General features: G+C 38.1%; 1 protein-coding gene across 6 annotated transcripts in view; it reads right to left on the bottom strand.

The window, feature by feature from the left end:
- The window catches only part of kdm2ba (lysine (K)-specific demethylase 2Ba), a 34,230-nt gene that overhangs the window by 8,618 nt on the left and 6,378 nt on the right, over positions 1-19,234 (bottom strand). Inside the window, exons 2-10 of one of the 6 annotated variants that reach the window (XR_012383662.1) lie at positions 8,839-9,105; positions 7,456-7,599; positions 7,080-7,166; positions 6,289-6,597; positions 5,203-6,209; positions 3,564-3,727; positions 3,125-3,286; positions 1,040-3,028; positions 406-981 (exon numbers count right to left, since the gene is read on the bottom strand). Coding sequence is in view for 5 of the 6 variants with exons in the window: in XM_068222912.2 (XP_068079013.2) it covers positions 2,810-3,028; positions 3,125-3,286; positions 3,564-3,727; positions 5,203-6,209; positions 6,289-6,605; positions 7,079-7,166; positions 7,456-7,599; positions 8,839-9,105 (2,368 nt within the window). In the remaining variant the exon portion in view is untranslated. 6 annotated transcript variants of the gene reach the window in all.

A 19,234-nucleotide genomic window follows, 5' to 3' on the forward strand; every position in this document is an offset into this window, starting at 1 on the left:
TTTACATAAATATTTGATATTGGCCACACAATTTAAGTTTCATTTTTTCAGTTTAAATGTTTAGCAGTTTAATAGTCACATAAGTAATATTTAATAGGTTTATAGCAGGGATGGGCAAACTTGATCCTTGAGGGCCGGTGTCCCTGAAGAGTTTTGTTCCAACACTAGTCAAACACACCTGAACAAGCTAATCAGTGTCTTCAAGATCACTAGAAATCTATAAGCAGGTGTGTTTGATTAGAGTTGGAGCTAAACTGTGCAGGGCATCGGCCCTCCAGGACTGAGTTTGCCCACCCCTGGTTTATAGCCTACTTTGTACCTCAATGTCGGGACAGATCTGCATACTGCTGCTAGACTAACTCGGTTTAGTGCTCTTGTGTCCATAGAATATATATTTTTCTGTAATTTAGTCGCCTCTTATTTCCAACACGATAAACTACTAGTCAGTCAACAATAAGAACTGTAAAAATTTTAAGTCTAGTGGAATTAAGTAGCTTAATATACTTTAAGGGCGCTTTCACACCTGTGGTGTTTTCTTTCTTTTCTTTTGTTCTGAAACCGGGATTAAAACTGTTACATTGTTGCACTTTGTTCTTGGTGTGGTTCGCTTTCACATGGAAACGTTTCTAAATGAACCAAATAGCCTAAAACAAGTCACATGTGAGTAAATTCTCCTCACTTTGGTCAGAGTTTCAGGGTTTTTTTTACAGAGTCCCGCTCAGCTGTCATGCATCCATATTTTTATTTATTTGGTGACACCCACAGACACCGTCACCAGATATAAATCAGAGGTCAGACTTTCTCATACATAGCAGTGGGCTTATACATTATAGGCTTTACATTATAGAGAGAAATAGCAGATAAACTAAGACTGCAAGTCAATTTTCCTAACGGATAAACAGCTCTCTTTAATAGCTAGTTAACATGCTTTCACTTTCGTATTTGACATGAATAATTTACCTGTAGGAATGACATGCCACCCTACTATTTAATTCTCGCTTCAAATAGTAGTCGTATGCCTATTACATATCCATAATACACTGTGATATAGTCTGAATCAAATCGTATTGCTTTCTCACTACAATTGATTCGCTTCAGAGTTTGTTTAGTCAAGCCAAGACCACCTCATTCAGGTGATCTCAGACCAATTGTTTTGGCGCGAATCCGAGCGTGATTGCTGGATTCACATATGCCAAACGAACCGCGCTAACAGTGGAATTGCGGAAGGTTCCGAAACAACAGACAAAATGTGAAAGCACCCTAATGCCTGGTTTATACTTCTGTGTCAAGTGACTGGCGTAACCCACGGCACATACAATGCGCGTAGCTGTGCATTTATACTTCTGCAAGCTGTCTCTGTTGGTCTGCATTAACACTTCCGAAACGCTAGTTGGCAGTGAGGTGTTAATGCTCCTCTGTGTCGAGTTTCTTCGCTGGTGTTTTGCTTTTCCTGAACAAGTAGCTCAAATGTACAAAATGAATGTACAAGTAGCTCAAACTCGCTCCTTTTGAGGCAGGAACTGGCAGACGTGCAACAACTTTAACTATGAGGTAAACGCAAAACAAAACTTTCCATCCGGAGCTTCTTCACGGAACTCCACACTTGTAAACAATCGCTCCAACGGCCTCGCGCCATTCACGCAGCTCTCGGTCCCGCCCAGACTCGTCAGCGCTACCAAGCCGACCAATCACAGAGCTTGCGCTACGCGTCGTTGCGACGTGTAGTTACATTTTTTGAGAGGTGCACGTCAGCGACGCCGACGGCCATGGCGTAGAGCTATGCGTCAACACCGTAGCATACACGTGCGTTTGACGCAGAAGTATAAATCAGCCTTAACATTCCACCCTGAAAAAATATACATAACGAAAAAAAAGTTTTAATTAGCTATGAAATTTTTTATACATTTGCAATATTTTCTAAGGACTTGTAGAAGATCTTAACAAATGTGCGTCCTGCCGTTTTTATTTATAATGTGCATAGAGTGCACGTGGTCGTGACATGCAAAGGTGAAAGCGGAAAAAGTGCACACATTCAAACTGATTTTGAATCGCAAAATACCCCCCATCCCAAACCCACCGCCCCCTTAAAAACAAAATTTGGATTTACACAAATTACAGGCGTCTCCACATAAAGCTTGAAAAATACGTACAGTAAATCTGTATTTATACAGAGGAGTCACATTCCTGCAACAGTAAGCAAATCAAAGATAATGGAGATGTGGAGATAATGGAGATGTCATGTGGGTGTAATGTTTTCTACGTCAGAGTTTATTCAGCAAATGTGTTTCCATCTCCCGTAATTCACATTAACCAAATTTCATCCAAAACCACCTCAAGAAAGCGGATATAAACTTCAAAATCTAAATTTGGTGTTTGTATCATTCATGTGATACTTCAAGATGTGGATTAACACGGTGTTGGAAACTCAGCTACTGATACATCTTTACTGAAATAATGGTGATGTTTGGTCAAGGGACTTGCAGACCTCTCTATGAACAGGCCCACAATGTATCATGCCCACAGTCACTTCCTACTGACAGCTTTAGTAAATAAAGTTAGCACAATGTTTGTGTTAGTTTCGAAAGGCTGAGTTGTTATTTGGAAACTTAAAGTGTTGATGACATTTTCCTGCCCACTAGCTCTTGATGTTTCTGGTTTCACACGAAAGGGTTTAATCGACAATTATAGAGTCAGTTGTCTTTGGTGTAAACAATGGTTCTGGTAACATAACTATATTGGAAAAAAAAGGATTGTAACTTAAGGTAACTATTGAACATTTAGTTATTTGTGACAAATACAGAGCAATTACCGGAAAGGTTGACATCAGTAAGGGAGTCTCTAGTTGTGGTTCCTGCAGCAGTCAGCAGGTTTACCGACTGGTCATTGATATGGTTGCAGTAACTCAAGTCCAGACGGGAGAGTAGAGGCATATTTTTAATGATGAGACGTAAAGAGCTGTCCGTGATGTCCAAACCAGCTAGACGCAGGTCTGTAACATTTCTTAGTTTACTGCGGGTGTCCATCTGACCTGTTAGAGACAACATAAATAGTGAATGAGTATATATATATATTTCATTACTTTTGTTTTTTGTTGTGCGTACTGATCTAGAGTGCTGTTTATTACCTGGTCTGTTGTCAGTTGGAGGGGAAAGCAGGTCTCTCATCTGGGGATCTTTTAGCCCTTCCACCCACTGCAGGTCAAGTGTGCGAAGTAGAGGACAACTGGATGTGCAGAGAGCCGAGACGGCCACCCATGAACAACCCGACAGGAGGAGAACTCTTAGTCCTGAACCCAAACAGACTGGTGTTTAGACACCCCTTTATGCATGTAGATCTACATCACAGGTCTCAAACTCAATTCCTGGAGGGCTGCAGCTCTGCACAGTTTTGCTCCAATCCTAGTCAAACACAGCTGATCCAACTAGTCAAGGTGTTCAAGACTACCAAAGACTTTTAAGCAGGTGTGAGTTGGAGGTGGTTGGAGCTAAACTGTGCAGCGCTGTGTACATCAATGACTTGAGATGGGGCCACTGATTTACATACATGCTTATACAGATGCTGACCTGGTAATCGGTTAATTAGCCAGCTTAGTTGCTTCTTGGAGATGTTAGTCCAGCTCAGGTCCAGAGTGATGGGCTGCCTGCGAATTATCCCACTTAGCATGAGTGGAGTGATGGACTTACAACGCTTCAAATCTATACGGGTCCATAATCTCTTGTCACAGCACCTAGAAAAGATATTAAAATCACATATTAACTATAAGAAGACCAATAATTCAATTTCATAGTAATATTTATGCATAGGCCTAGAAATGCTACAAGACAAGTAATGCCAGGAGAGTCCAATCCTTTATCTAGAGGACTATTTTCCTGAAGAGTTTTGTTCCAGTCTGGGTCTAAAAACATCTAGTAGTCCTAAATAATAATAATAATAATAATAATAGTTCCTTCCCATTTATTTAGCGCATTCCTGGACACTCAAAGCACTTTACACATTTTTGGGGTTATCTCCTCATGCACCACAAGTGTGCAGCACCCACCTGGATGATGTGACGCCATATTGCACCAGAACGCACACCACACACCAGCTGATTGGTGGAGAGGAGACAGAGTGATGAAGCCAATTATGACATGGAGATGGTTAGGAGGCCATGATGGACAGATGCCAGTTGGCAAATTTGGCCAGGATGCCGGGGTTAAACCCCTACTCTTTTTTTTGAAGAACATCCAAGGATTTTTAATAACCACAGAGATATAGGACCTTGGCCGTATATACCAGACCACTGAACAGCATGGAGTCCCCATCAGTATACTGGGGTGTTAGGACCCACACAGACCGCAGGTTGAGTGCCTTGCTGACCTCATGAACACCACTTCCGGCAGCAACCTAGCTCTCCCATGTAGTCTCCCATCCAGGTACTGACCAGGTGCAGCCCTGCTTAGCTTCAGTGGGTGACCATGTGAGAGTTGCAGAGAGTTAGCTGCCAGCATAACCGCATAAGACTAACCACTTTAGGTTTGTTTAGTTAAGATTGCACATAACCTCTGCAGAAAGATGGCCCTTCTAAAGAAGAATTGGACATCCCTTTCCTTATTTTGTTGTTGATTTGGGGTTTCACAAGTCTAATTCACACCCCCCTTACACATTTTGGATCTTTCCCCATCTGACTCTTCGATTCCAAGCCTTTCCGAGTCAATAACAACAAACTGATGAGTTTATTTGAAAGAAATTATTTGTTTATCAGGAATAGTTTGAAAATGTTCTGTGGACCTTGCAACAATAGCCATTTTTCCAGTGTTGGGCCAGTGTGAGCCATGGCTTTGTTACCTTTCCACTGTAGGGCCAATAGCTCACAGTGCAACACAAAAACATCAGACACTCTTGTCACAGAACCTCTTTAACTGACTTATGCAATCTCTGCCTTTTATTTTACCCATCTCCAGCTAGCCTGCTTTGGCTCACGGTATTCGTTGATGTCAAGGAAGCCCTGATGAGGCTCGATCAGGCAACGGAAGTTACAGTGGAAATGCAACTGGCCCAGACATGCAGTGGCATGCTTACTTTAGGCAAGACAGTGAAAATGTGGTTATTGCCACCAAAGTTTAAACTAATTGAGAAGGACTGGAAGGGTTGAGGGTGCCATGCAACATTAGGCTAGAGCTTTGAAGTGTGAACTGATAAAAGTCTTTATGTGCTTCTTACCAGCGATTCCATGTCCGGCACACGCGCATACACACACAAAGTTCACGATGGCTCAAGTGGCTGAAGATGGCCAGCCATGCCTCTCTGGGAGCTATGTGATTACGACCATCAGCTAGTGGTAGTCTGTCAGGTGGAGGGCAGATTGGCGGTGGCCGGATCACATGTCGCTCCATCTGAACACACTTGGGAGGGGAACGGGCAGGAAGAGGTCTGACTGTAGGCGAACTGCGGTTCAAGCCAAGTGGGGTGATCTGAGGAGGGTAGAAGTGCCGAAGCTCCCAAGACGTCCCATTCATCTCCCTTGCTCGTAAGTGCGGTCGCTCCCCTCCTGCCTCTCCACCTGCTCCCCTTTCAACTCCTCCTCCGCCTCCTCCTGCGTTCCCTGCAGTCCCGTTGCGCAAGCCTCTTTTTGGTTCCTCGTTCTCACTGTCCTCAGGTTCGCTCATTAGTGGCTGCTGGTTTTCATTGGCCAGTGAATGTTCTGTGCGACGGATCTCCATGTTGAGCTGCTTGCTGAGCTCTGCACTGAGCTGGCGGTTTGGAGGCTTGCGCCGGTGTCGCCTTGCTCGAGCACGTGGGGCCTTCTCTTGTGTCTCACTTCCTTCGCTGCTCGGTCCAGCCCTTGGAGAGCTGCACCGTGAAGCATCACTCTCAAGCGAGAGAGAAAGGTTTTTTAGTGCAGGGCTGCTGTCCCTTCCTCGTTTCCCATTACTCTCCTCTTCCTCTTCCTCATCATCGTCTTCCTTTTCTTCATCATGATCTTCCTCTTTACTCATGTTGTGGAACTCCTTTAAGGATCTGAAAGGGGGATCTCTGTCCTCCCGTCTGTCTTCCTCACGCTCTTCCTCTTTTCTCACTATGCTATAGTCTTTTTTTATTGATCGACGAGGTTGTTCTCGCTTTTCCTGCCTTTCTTCCTCCTCATCAGAGTTGTCTTCCTCCTCTTCTGCTTTCATGTGAGAAAGTTTGGGAATCAAAGGTTCTTCAGGTCTCCATGGTTTCTTCTGCTAAAAAAACTCAAGAAATGTTACTTAATGAAAAGGGTACAGTAGGTTTTTTATGCAAAGATCTGTGATTACACCTTACCTTCTTTTTAGCACTAGCCTCCTCTTCCTCTTCATCATCGTCAAATAACTTCCTTTTCTTCCTCAAGAAGTTGGGCACTTCAGATCGTGGTCTTGGCAGGCCACTTGGGGACAACAGTGGGGGAAGGCGTGAGGGTAAATCCTCAGTCTTCAATCTGGGAGTTTCCTCCCTCTCAGTCTTCCTCTTGATGGATGCCGGTCCAGTGGATGTCTGGTCCCCTTCCTCTCTTCCGTCACGTCCAGCTTTTTGCTCCCTCAGCAGGGACCCGGGCAAGTTGGATGCGTACTTAAATCCTGGGCCCCGTTTTTGCTTGCAGGCCAAAGAGTGGCAAAAAAATACAAAAAAAACTTTATACTTTATGAATGACATTCATTGTTCACCAAGACCGAATTGTGTTTCTATTTAACTGTTAAACATTTCAGAGAAATAGCTTAACAGTCCATAGGTTACTGAAATCAATTTGAATAACACAGCTATTTGCATTTTATTTGAATCTAGATTTATTTTGACAGTTTCCTCATGGCCTTGTCATTCTGAATGACACACGTCTCTTAATGTTTTAGGTATGAACCTAAAAAAAGGAATTATATATGTGAGGTAGCAAAAGTTACATAAGAAAAAAATGTACAAATATCCTATGCATTCTTGTATTCCACATTAATTAGTCTGTTCGATACATACTTTAAAATGTACATCTGCATTGTCTACAATACTTTTTACCTCTTTTCAAATGTAAATGCAAATTTTTGTATACAATCAAACCATTGTATTACTGTTCCCCAGATACTCACTTTCCCTGTTTTCCCAGCGTAATTGCATTTCGGACATTCCCAGCAGTTAGGAAGCTCATCATTTACAACACCAGCTGCATCCTTCACCTGCATTTAGGAAAGAGATAGAGTTAGAGGAGAAGAGGCGTCTAATAAACATTTCAAAACCAAATTCACTCAATAATGTGAATAAATAACAACCCCACACACTAAAGAGGAACCAAAGGTGTTAAAAACAGATCCGCCCACCAACATGCACTTGAGCATCTCTTCCTCTTTCTGTGCTCACTCAAAATGAAAGATAGCACTATATACACTCACTGCTTCCCCTTTACTCAAAAAAAAAAAAAAAAAAACACTAAAATGAGTGATTAAGTCAAGGTTTAGACAGTCTGACCTTGAGGCAATTTGGGTGGACAATCTCATTGCAGATGGAGCACTCCATGAGCATGGCGTTAAATTTTTCATCCTCGTCATCAAGAGTGTCTTCTTTACCAGCTTCACCACACACCACACAAACTGCTGTGTGTGGTAACACAGGCTGCAAAACAAATGGCAACACATTCACATATGAATACTCAACCTTTTTGAAAATGCGTTATTGCAAATGATGACATTATTAATAATTAAACACAATTTAAGGTTTTAAGAAGACATTCATTTAATACAAGTTAAAATACTTGAGACCATTTTAAGCTGATCGATAAAGGGATAGTTCACCCAAAAATTATAATTCTCACTTTTTACTCTTGCTTAATTGCTACCAAACCTTTATGAGTTCCTGTTGAACATCAAAGAAGATATTTTGAAGAAAGCTGAAAAACCAGAAACTTTATTTTAATCATTTGAACTCTATTACAATTAATGAACGATTATTTCAAATAGAAAATTTAAAACACAAACTTAACATTGCATATACAGTTGAAGTTGAATTTTTGTTTCTTTTTTAAATATTTCCCAAATTATGTTTAACAGAGTAAAGAAATTTTCACAGTATGTCTGATAATATGTTTTCTTCTGGAGAAAGTCTTATTTGTTTTATTTTGGCTAGAATAAAAGCAGTTTTTAAATTTTTAGTGCAAAATTATTAGCCGCTTTAAGCTATATTTTTTCAATAGTCTACAGAACAAACCATCATTATACAATAACTTGCCTAATTACCCTAACCTGCCTAGTTAACCTAATTAACTTAGTTAAGCTTTTAAATGTCACTTTAAGCTATCTAGAAGTGTCTTGAAAAATATCTAGTCAAACATTATGTACTGTCATCATGGCAAAGATAAAATAAATCCGTAATTAGAGAGGAGTTATTAAAACTATTAAGTTGTGAAATGTGTTGAAAAAAAAAAAAACTTTCTCCGTTAAACAGAAATAAATTGGGGGAAAAAATAAACAGGGGGGCTAATAATTCTGACTTTAACTGTAGGTTGTTTTCACATGACGTCATTGAGGATGCGCAAAATTCAGATGGAGGGCAGGGAGTGATTCTTCTACATAGGAATCACTATTAGAACATGAAAATGTTTCTGTTTTATGTTGTTTATAATGGTTTTATTAATACAAAATAAGAAATGCTAAAAAGCTACACACTGCATGTTATATCTTGGAAAAAAAGATAATAGATCTAAAAATTTTAAATATTTCAATCTGAAAAAATGGGCGTCTATAAAGTTTTCACGTTCTGAAGGAAATAGAGGAAATGGGTTGTGATTTGATGTGTCAGCTATGTGAAATGTGGTTCATGAATCATAATAGTGTCTGTTTGAACTGATTTTCTTACCGCAATGCATTGCCTCATGATGCAAGACTGTTTCATTCGACCGGGGCCTCCAAACTTTTTCATATCCTTGCAGAAGTGACACTCTCCACATTCTGTCCGCACGCATGCCTCGCACTTCCGGCATCGTGTACGTCTGCGTCGGGCTCCGGAGGAGGTTCGATTGGATGGCAGCTTGACTGCCGTTGCAGTGGATGAAGAAGTGGTCGCTGATGGAGTTGTGGCTGTTGATGTAGCCATTTTAGGTTTGGGTTTGTTGGGTAGCTGTTGCTGAAAGAAAGAAGAAACAATGAGATTTAGATTATATACTACGATATTGTTACCAGTTGGAAGACACCATCCCTCTTCAGTCTTCACACATACAGTACATTTAAGATATTCAGCATGAACAAACAGAAACTTCCAGTGAATTGACTCTGGGGCCTCATTTATAGAGCATTGTGTAAACCATCCCAAAATTATTATATGCCAGATTGCTGAAAATGGTATATACAAAAATTTTTTTAAAATAATTTCTAAAATCTTTTTCCATGAGTTTTCAGCTTTATAGATCAGTCTTGAGAATCTGCATACATGTATACGTCTTACATACAGCCCTTTACATGTCCACTTCCAACCATATTTAGTCAAATGTTTACCACAGTACTCTCAAATTGTGCAGGCAATGGTTCTTCATCTAGATTACTGTTCAGTGGTATGGTTGAGTGCATCAAGTAAAGACTTAGATAAATTACAGTTAGTATAGAACAGAGCGGCATGACTAATTTTACACTGCAATAGAAGAGTTAACACTATGAAAATGCATAAAACTTTAGGTTGGTTATTGGTGAGGGATAGGGTTATTGCTTCCATGTTATGTTTCATTAGAAATATTTCGGTGTCAAGTGTTCCACGTGTATTGTACGGTCAACTACTCTCAATGCTAGTCATAATTTTAACACCAGGAATGCATTAAAAAGGATTTTTTTGCTTCCTGTTTCAAAAACGAATGCAAAGCAACAGACTGTTATGTATAGAGGAATGAAAACGTGAAGTGAATTACCTTTAGACATTACATGCTTTGTAACAAGTAAAATGAGGTTAAAAAATTATTGAGGAATATTTAATGGCACAATATTAAGTGAATTGAATTTTGGGTTTTTATGTATTTTATTGGACTTTGTTGTTATGGATTATCGTAGTTTTGTTTTATGTTTAATGGTCCCCAGGAAGAATAGAATCATGGGGATCTTGATAAATACATAAAAAAATACATTTAATCAATACAAATCACCTCAGTTACTTTTATACAGTAGTATTTAGTTTTCCCAATTTAATACCTTTCCATTTGTTTTTGCAGCAGTGACATTTAAAAAGAAACTGCCATGCTAATGTAACATAGCTTTTAAACAGCATAGGCCGACATTATGTTTTTTTAAACTGTACAAATTGGAGCAGAAACATATTAAAGACTGATGTGTGAATGGTGTCTTAAAATGTGTAATGGCATTGAGTGTTTGAAAGCACATTTGCATATACAGGTGAAGTAATTCTTGTAATTTTACTATATTTTACATAAAACACACAAAAGAATAACTACACAAAAATGGGTTCAAGTTAAGTTCAAATGCTTAGGCCGCAAATGGAAGTCGGCACACTTGCTTTTCAAATAAAAATCTGAGAATACTGACGATTCTGTCACTTTATTTTGTTGTAATTTATTGTGTGTAATTTTGGGGCATTTTAAGGTGAAAAAGAATTGGTTCTTTTCGGCTTAGTCCCTTTATTAATCCAGGGTTGCCACAGTGGAATGAACCACCAACTTATGCCCTTCCAGCTGCAAACCATCTCTGGGAAACATCCATGCACACTTATACAATACAGACAATTTAGCCTACCCAATTCACCTGTACCACAAGTTTTTGGACTGTGGAGGAAACCGAAGCACCCGGAGGAAACCCATGTGAACGCAGGGAGAACATGCAAACTACACACAGAAATGTCAACTGATGCAGCTAAGGCTCGAACCAGAGACCTTCTTGCTGTGAGGCGACAGCACTACCTACTACGCCACTAGTCGCTGCCAGTAAATACACAATTTCGTATTTATTTTTGGATGCAAATGTTTCTCTATAAAAGTATGACAGATTATATAATTTTGATTCTTTTTTTTTGTGTGTGCCATAAACAGGAAACTTGGACTGAATGTTGCTTCCCAACCAATCATTGTTTGCAGTCTTTACCAATGTGTGTGATGTTTCTAGAATCAGTTCTGATGCAAGACAAGAATGGAAACAAAGACTGAAGTGGCGTGTTTTGTCACTGTCTGGCTTGTCATCAGACAAGCCTTCAAAAAGAAACTAACTTATCCTCCATTGTGTAATTCAGTCTCTCTTTCATTTTGACTAGCTTGAAAGCCTACAGAACAGCTTCTGTGTTCCTATTGGTCAGTTTCACAGATAAGATAAAACCAGTTATAAAGGACCAAAAAACATGCTAGTTTTTGGTGTTGAAATATTGTGAATTGCCTTCGATACATCCACTATGACAGACCAACAACGCCTCACAGGAATTTGTAACTTAGTAACAATTGTGATTTAGTGGCTAATTCGTATGGATTCATATGATCTCATTTGTAAAATTAACTATGATTTGCTTATATCACAATGATGTTTGGGTTTACGGGTGGGGTTTGGTGCTGCGTCTCTTTTTACAAATCATGCATTTTTATACGACTTAACTAATACAAATTCATACGAATCAGTCATTAAACAGCTAAAATGCAAAAAAGTTACATTTCCTCATGAGATCAGTCTGGACAGACCACACAAAGTAAAAAATAATGCAAATTTTACATTGCCAAAAACAATAAGCACCCCGAACAGAGCCCTGCTTCAATAAGAAGGTTCAACTAACACAAAGTTCAAAGTTGACCTCTGAGTTGACTAGCTTTGAAATGGGGAAACGCTCAGGTTCAGATAAGCTGAACTGAGTTAGTTCTTTCAACTCTGAGTATTATTCACAACTATGAAAATACATTAATGTTAGAGCTCCAATATTACAATTCACCATGGCAACAGGACCTGACAAAATATGTCTGCATATCTGAGAGACAATACAAGTTAAATTTTTATCACTCCTATAATATTACAGGTGAAAACTGGCCGAACGCTATGTTATTGAACTGATAGCCTATTCATTTTCAAGGCAAAAATAAATAAATAATTAAATAAATGATTTAAGTGTTTTTTTTTTCTTAATTTTGCAAATGATCAGCCAATAGGGTTCAACATTTTTTAAAAGAGTGCAATTAGCCTACTTAGTAGATACTAAGATATATCCTAGTATTTACAATAAACAACTGCAAACAGTTCTAGATATAACAGATGAGTATAATAATAGCTCAACATATATTCCACAATAGGCATGAGACGATAACCGTTTTCAAGCTATACCATGGTTTGAAAAAGTCAAGGTGTCAAAAAAGTCAAATCACCTTAATTTTCTGTAATACTGCTCCTAAGGTATGTGTAAAGTTTTTATTTACTTTTTTTGCTTGTTTTTTTTAGGACAAAAGTCCTAAAAATATAGCCAAAGATGCCGCTTTAAATTGTAAGGAAATCTGTATTTTTGAATCTAATGAAGACAGCAGAAGTCAATGATTCATTGAATTATTTAGCCTGACATGTTTACTGCTCCACAATATTTTAAATGTTTCTCAAAACAAAAAAATATATTTTGTTCAAAGGGAAAAAAGTTTGTTTTTTACCCAGACATTTAAAAAGAATATAATTTAGAGCAGTAATCACAATACCGTGATATTTTTATCCAAGGTTGTCATACCGCCAGAATCTTATACCGGCCCATGTCTAAAGTAGCATTTCTTTGCAATAAAATTAAATAATCGTAAGAGAAGCTTTGCTATGTACACTTTTTGCTGGCAGATACACCCTATTTGCACCTCTATAAAGTGTAAATGGTTATATTTAGTAAAATCATAAATATTTTACCAAACACTTGATGCATATGCACTTTTAAAATATCTCATTGGGATTGAAAATACATTCAAATGTGATATAAGTTAGAAAAACAGGTTTGGCAATAGCTGCATTCAAACCCATTCAATCGTGACATCATAAGCTACTGTAAATTTGCATGTAGTAACATTATTTAATACTCCAAATAATTTTGTTTTCAATTTGCATTATGAATATTTTTATTATCACACTGACAGATGATTTTACTCACTGCCATGGTAACTGATTCTGTGTAAAAGTTACCACCATTTTAGAAAAGGGACTTGACTCTGCCTCTCAGGTTTGACACATCTCCCATTCTAAAACAGAAAACCAGAGTTTCCCTTTTTTCAGGGGTAACAAACTATAGTTTTCCCTTAACCTCTTTTTTTTAATGTTCCCCAGATTGTGCCGAATATCACAGTCTGACCCCATCATAATAGACTAAAATTGCTTACTTATTCATTCATTTTCTTTCGGCTTAGTCCCTTCATTCATCAAGGGTCGCCACAGCGGAATGAACCGCCAACTTATCCAGCATATGTTTTACACAGCGGATGCCCTTCCAACCCAGTACTGGGAAACAGAAATGCCAACTGGCTCAGCTGAGGCTCAAACCATCAATCTTTTAGCTGTGAGGTGACAGTGCTAACCACTGAGCCACAGTGTTGCCCAAAATTGCTAATTACAACTTAATATATAAAATGCATAGCAGCACATAATGTTTATACTGCTTGCCTGACAGAAAACAAAATGGCACAGACACCTGCTTTACATGAGTAACTCACTGGCTGAAATTAAGCTCTGGTGCTCTTCTGTAATGACTATATTCGGCACATTATACAGCTCTCCATAGATCAAAGCTGTTTCCAGCCCCTCTCATTGGCTGTTTACCCACCCACCATCCCTTTATGAATCCGCCGCTTGATTTATTCACAATGCCTCCAAATAATCTGCGCTCACATCCTTTCTTTCACCCTTGAGAGTTACAATATTTGATAGCTATTGTTCATCATAGCTTCTAACTCAGCCATGCACGTTTCGTTTGCAGCACAGCCTCTGGAATATAACCTCATTTTGTTGCTCTGTTATTTGGTTCATCTCTAATGTAGCAGCCACAGCAGAAATGCTGGATTACAGCAAATTCGTCCCCATTGCACGAGATCATGTGCAGCAGCACTGTGGAGGTGTAATAACATCCAAAAATACTGGCTCCAGCATTAAACGGAGCATATCTTTGATTGTATAACACTTACCACATTTTAAGCTTTCACGTTTTCTTACACATGTGAATCATATGTCAGTTGCATAGTAACAGCAATTTTTAGCAAATATTTTTTTATCCAAAGTGACTAATGGTTGAGAAAAACAGTACAGAACAAAACATAGTTCCATTTGTCTGTGCAAGCACGAGGGTAATTATTATTAAACTGGAAACAGAAAGCTGCTCCTACATATAAACAGTTGAATTATTAGCCCCCTTTGAGTTTTTTTTTCTTTTTTAAATATTTCCCAAATGATGTTTAACATAGCAAGGAAATTTTCACAGTATGTCTGATAATATTTTTTTCTCCTGGAGAAAGTCTTATTTGTTTTATTTCGGCTAGAATAAAAGCAGTTTTTATTTTTTTTAAAACAATTTTAAGGGCAAAATTATTAGCCTCTTTAAGCTATTTTTTATTTTTTTTTACAATAGTTTACAGAACAAACCATCGCTATACAATAACTTGCCTAATTACCCTAACCTGCCTAGCTAACCTAATTTACCTAGTTAAGCCCTTAAATGTCCCTTTAAGCTGTATACAAGTGTCTTGAAAAATATCTATTCAAATATAATTGAATGTCTTCATGGCAAACAGTTCATCTAACGAGGGATGTAATGAAACACTTAGAACTATGGTTGTTGCAATACCATTAATTCATGCTACGATACTATACCAACTGAAGTATCACGATACCAAGTAGTATTGCTGTAATTCATAACAGAAATTGTCAGAAATACTATGTTTTATATGTTATAATAGAATAAATATAATGCATTTATTGTTTTGTTTATTTTGTAGATAACTGACCAACAAAAAAATACATTAAAATAAAGATACAAATTATACCAAATGAATTAGTTACAAAAAGAGCACTTTTTAAACACAATTAGGCTATATGAAGTGGTCAAAAATGGTTTCAATGTTTCCTGTTGCTATTTTGGGTTTTTCATCTATTGTTTTTGAGTTGTTCTTTTTAAGGAGTTAGTCATGGTTGTTGTAGCTATTAAATTAAATTGACAGAAACAGAAATGAACCGATTCAGATGTGCGTCCTAAACGTCAGAAAACGTGCACCCTTAAAGGGTTCCACAGACTATTAAAAATAAAACGGCCTGTTGTTGCACAAACAAGAGCATTTTAGTGACTTCTCCACAAGCAACCTTATCTATTGTAGATAGACCGTTAATGATGATACCACTGTTTACAAACTACAGTGGCACTGCCAATATTTTGGAGCCGATAGTAGCGGTAAACCGAGCAACCCTACTTGGAAGTTAGAAATGGAGAAAAATCAGATTCTCCCTAAAGAAAAAGAAAACAAATTCTATAAAATCTGGCAACCTTTCGTGGATTATTTTAAAAGAATAAATTCAGCAAGAAATAGTTCAATTGAAGAGGATTAGACTAATTCAGATAAAAACAGAAGACTAGTGTTTTTTTATTATTATTATTTTAAATTAATTTTATTATTGGTTTCCTTTTTGTAGTTTATTTATTTATTTATTATTTTATTAATCTATTATCACTATACTCATGTAAGGATTGTTTGTACTGTATACTGCATGTTTTATTGTCAATTGTGTGAATATTTATTGGCCCAATTAGTAAGTTGTTGTGTTTTAATGTCTAAAATCAATAAAGAAAAAGCAAAAAAAGTGACCGTCTTCAACGGTCTTGAAAGACAAAATAAGAAATGGTACCAGGTGCTTCATATGTGTAAGGACAATTCATTTTTTTCTTGAACAGCAGTGATGTGCAAGCAGTATTTATTAACATCACTAAATGTAATATATCTTGCATCTGTGCAATCATTATAATCCTCACACTCTCTCTCTGAAAGAATATTGATTTTCTCCGTTACACATGAGTGTTGCTATCTTGCCTTACAGCTGAGATAATGAATACATTACAACACATGCACAAAACTGCAGTGCAGTGCTGGAAGTCTGTCCTTCTGCAAAGTAACCATGGCAACACAGCAGTTCCTTGCTGACTGGTGGAGTGAAGGAATACTTCTATTCAACATTTAATTGGCTTGGAAGGGGGAAGTGGTTGACGATTGGGCTTAACGTCAGATGTTTTTTTGTCTCCAGTTATTTTTTTTTCTGAGGGACTAAATTGTAGCACTGTAAAATTGAAACATAGCCAATGGTGCTGCATTGATGGGCTGACAAAGAGAGCAAATATTGCGCTAGATGTATTCAGGTATTCCTGCTCTCTTTTGACAGTTTCCTTCACAACAAAACAATTATGCTGAAACCGTTTATATTTCATCACAACAGATTCGGGGGGCTGCAGAGCAGCACAGACTGCTGACTATAAGAATGCTTACTATAGAGCACAAGAGTGTTTTTGTGCTTTGGAGTGATGCATCACAGCTGTGACCTCTATTCCCGCTGTCCGAGTGTGGAACCCAATACGAGAGCTAGACATTTCAAAAAGAATCCTTTATCACAGCCAGTTTTCATCAGCTGCCAAAAGATTATACACGTGTGAGGAGCTAAGATGTAAACTGCAACGCAAACAAAGGACTGTTTGGACTGATGAAGCTGATCTGAGATCAGACTTCCTAAACACAGTACAAAGCCGGCTCATTTAGTTACTCTCAATATTTGCTGCCACTCAATGGATTATTTAGTCTGTGAGATCAATCAACACATACATAAACACTTTAATAGGTGCACCAACTACACCTTTCTAGCATTGGGATGGACCCTATTATGCCTTCAGTAATGACTTAATTATTTGTGGCAAAAATCCAGTAAGGTGAAACCATTTAAAAACCTTTTTTTGATTTGAAATAAGATTGCTTTGCTTAACCCATTGGCAGATTATGTTGCTTGTTTTAAGAAAAATCTCACTTAATTTTGATAGTCATTCATTCTTTCATTTTCTTTTCGGCTTAGTCCCTTTATTAATCTGGGGTCGCCACAGTGGAATGAACACCCAGAGGAAACCCACACAAACACAGGGAGAACAAACTCCTCATAGAATTGCCAACTGACCCAGCCTAGGCTTGAACAAGCGACCTTCTTGCTGAAACAAGAAAATTCTTCTTGATTAAATAGCTTGTAAATATTTGGATAGTAACAAGTCAAAAACTCTAGAGCTGTGTCACAATTCGCGTACTTATACACAATTCTATGCCATTTTGTAGTATAAATAGTGTAAGAAAATGCTAAAAATAATAAGTGCACTTTAATTACCCGGATGATGTACTAATTTAGTCGGTAAAATGAAGTGAGGAATGATGGACACTTCACGCACTCAACAGTCGCAGCTTTGCTCACGTAGCGTAAGGGGCGGAGCTATCGGGCGCACATGTTGGATAACTTTATTTATTTTGGATGGTGAAAGCAAAATTCTCCTACGAGAGTGATTATAGCACCACCCGATGGTGAATGCGGTTATACTAACGGCAGGTATTATTTGATAGTTTGGTCATTTATTTTACTGATTAAGCAACCGTCAAACATCATCAGGGAAACGGTTTGATTTTCCGTTGAGTAAAAAAACGTTAGTGTGCCAATTGGGACGACACTACACACATATACTATGCTGTTGAGTGTGAAGGTGCATAGTGTATAGTGTGCCATTTGAGACGCAGCTTAGGTAAGAAAAACAGTGCGGTCTATTCTTATATGATTGCATCATACAGTTGTAAATTTGTCTTCTGCAATGATCCATGATGCAAATCTCCCATTCCAGCATTGTGCTCTTATGGACTGAGATGTTGTAACTGCAAGTTATTTGAGTATAGTAAATTTATGTTGATTATTTCAGCTGTGACATAGTGTGTTGTCCTGATAGAAGTACCATTACAAGATGGTATGCTGCAGATGAACATGGTCAGCGACAATACTCAGGAAGGCTAATACTTGATTGGTAGTAAGTGTGAACAACTGCCTCATCCACTGATAAAAAGACACAATATTTTTTTTTATCCCGCCAAATATTTAATACCATTCTGACCCTACTATTTGAATATCTAAGTAGAAATCAAGACACATCAGGTCAGGCAACCGTCTTTCAGTCTTCTATTGCCTAGTTTAAGTGAACATGTCAAGTGTGAATTATAGCCTAAGTTTTTGTATTTGGGTGGCAGGAGTGTCACCATTATGCTCTTCTTCTGTTGCTGTAGCTCACTTGCTTCAAGGTTAGACATTTTGTGTGCTCAGAGATGCTCTTCTGCAAACCTTAGCTGTAAAAAATATTTATTTGAGTTACTTTCTATCATCTAAACCAGCGTGTTCATTCCCTTCTGACTGGAATTAACAAATTAACCCACAAACCACTATCCACTAGGCATTTTCTCTTTTCAGACCATTATCCCCAAATCCTAGAGAGACTTGTGTGTGAGAATCCTAATATATTAGCAAATTATGAAATACCAGCCTATCTAGCACCAACAACCATGTTCAGAATAAACTTTTCTGCCCATTATTATGCTCGTTTTGAACTTCAGCAGAACATCTCGATCATATCTACATATCTAAATGGCACAGTTTGGTTTGGTACAGCTACCACTGTGTTCCACACCAAGTACCTGGTATGTTTAGTACCACCTCAGGTAAGGTTCCAAGTAAGTCATTCCATTACAAAAACCTGACTACCATCATCATTAGATTGGGCACACAAGACCCCAAACCCACTATATTTCAAAAATAAGCAGCAGCCAGTATTGTGGTTTGCACGACCACAGTTTTTACCACAAGAAAAGAAAAAGAAACAAGAAAGGCCAGTATTGTGGACACTAGACATTTGTCCACATGTCCCTCTCATTGGTAGCCATGGAGCAGATGGGACAACCCAGAACGAAAATGTTTTTCAGGAATTCACAGCAGTTCTGCTGAACTGTACCTTAGCAGCTAAAATGCAGTAAAAGTCTGTCATGTGATTGGGCAATTGAAGGTTTCCAAATACAGGTGGTACCTAATAAAATCTTTTTTGTGTACCTGAGTCAAAACAACAACAACTACAACAACAACACAAGCTTGTAGTCTCTCAGTAGTCTCATTACTTTCATTGTGTTCTGTCATTACTTTCATTGTCTTCTTGTAATGTTCTACCAATTGATAGTCCATAATCTATGATCAAACATTGGCTCCAAAAGAAATTGTACCATTGTAATATTCTACGT

This window comes from Danio rerio, chromosome 8, assembly GCF_049306965.1.
Source record: "Danio rerio strain Tuebingen ecotype United States chromosome 8, GRCz12tu, whole genome shotgun sequence".
Lineage (NCBI taxonomy): Eukaryota > Metazoa > Chordata > Actinopteri > Cypriniformes > Danionidae > Danio > Danio rerio.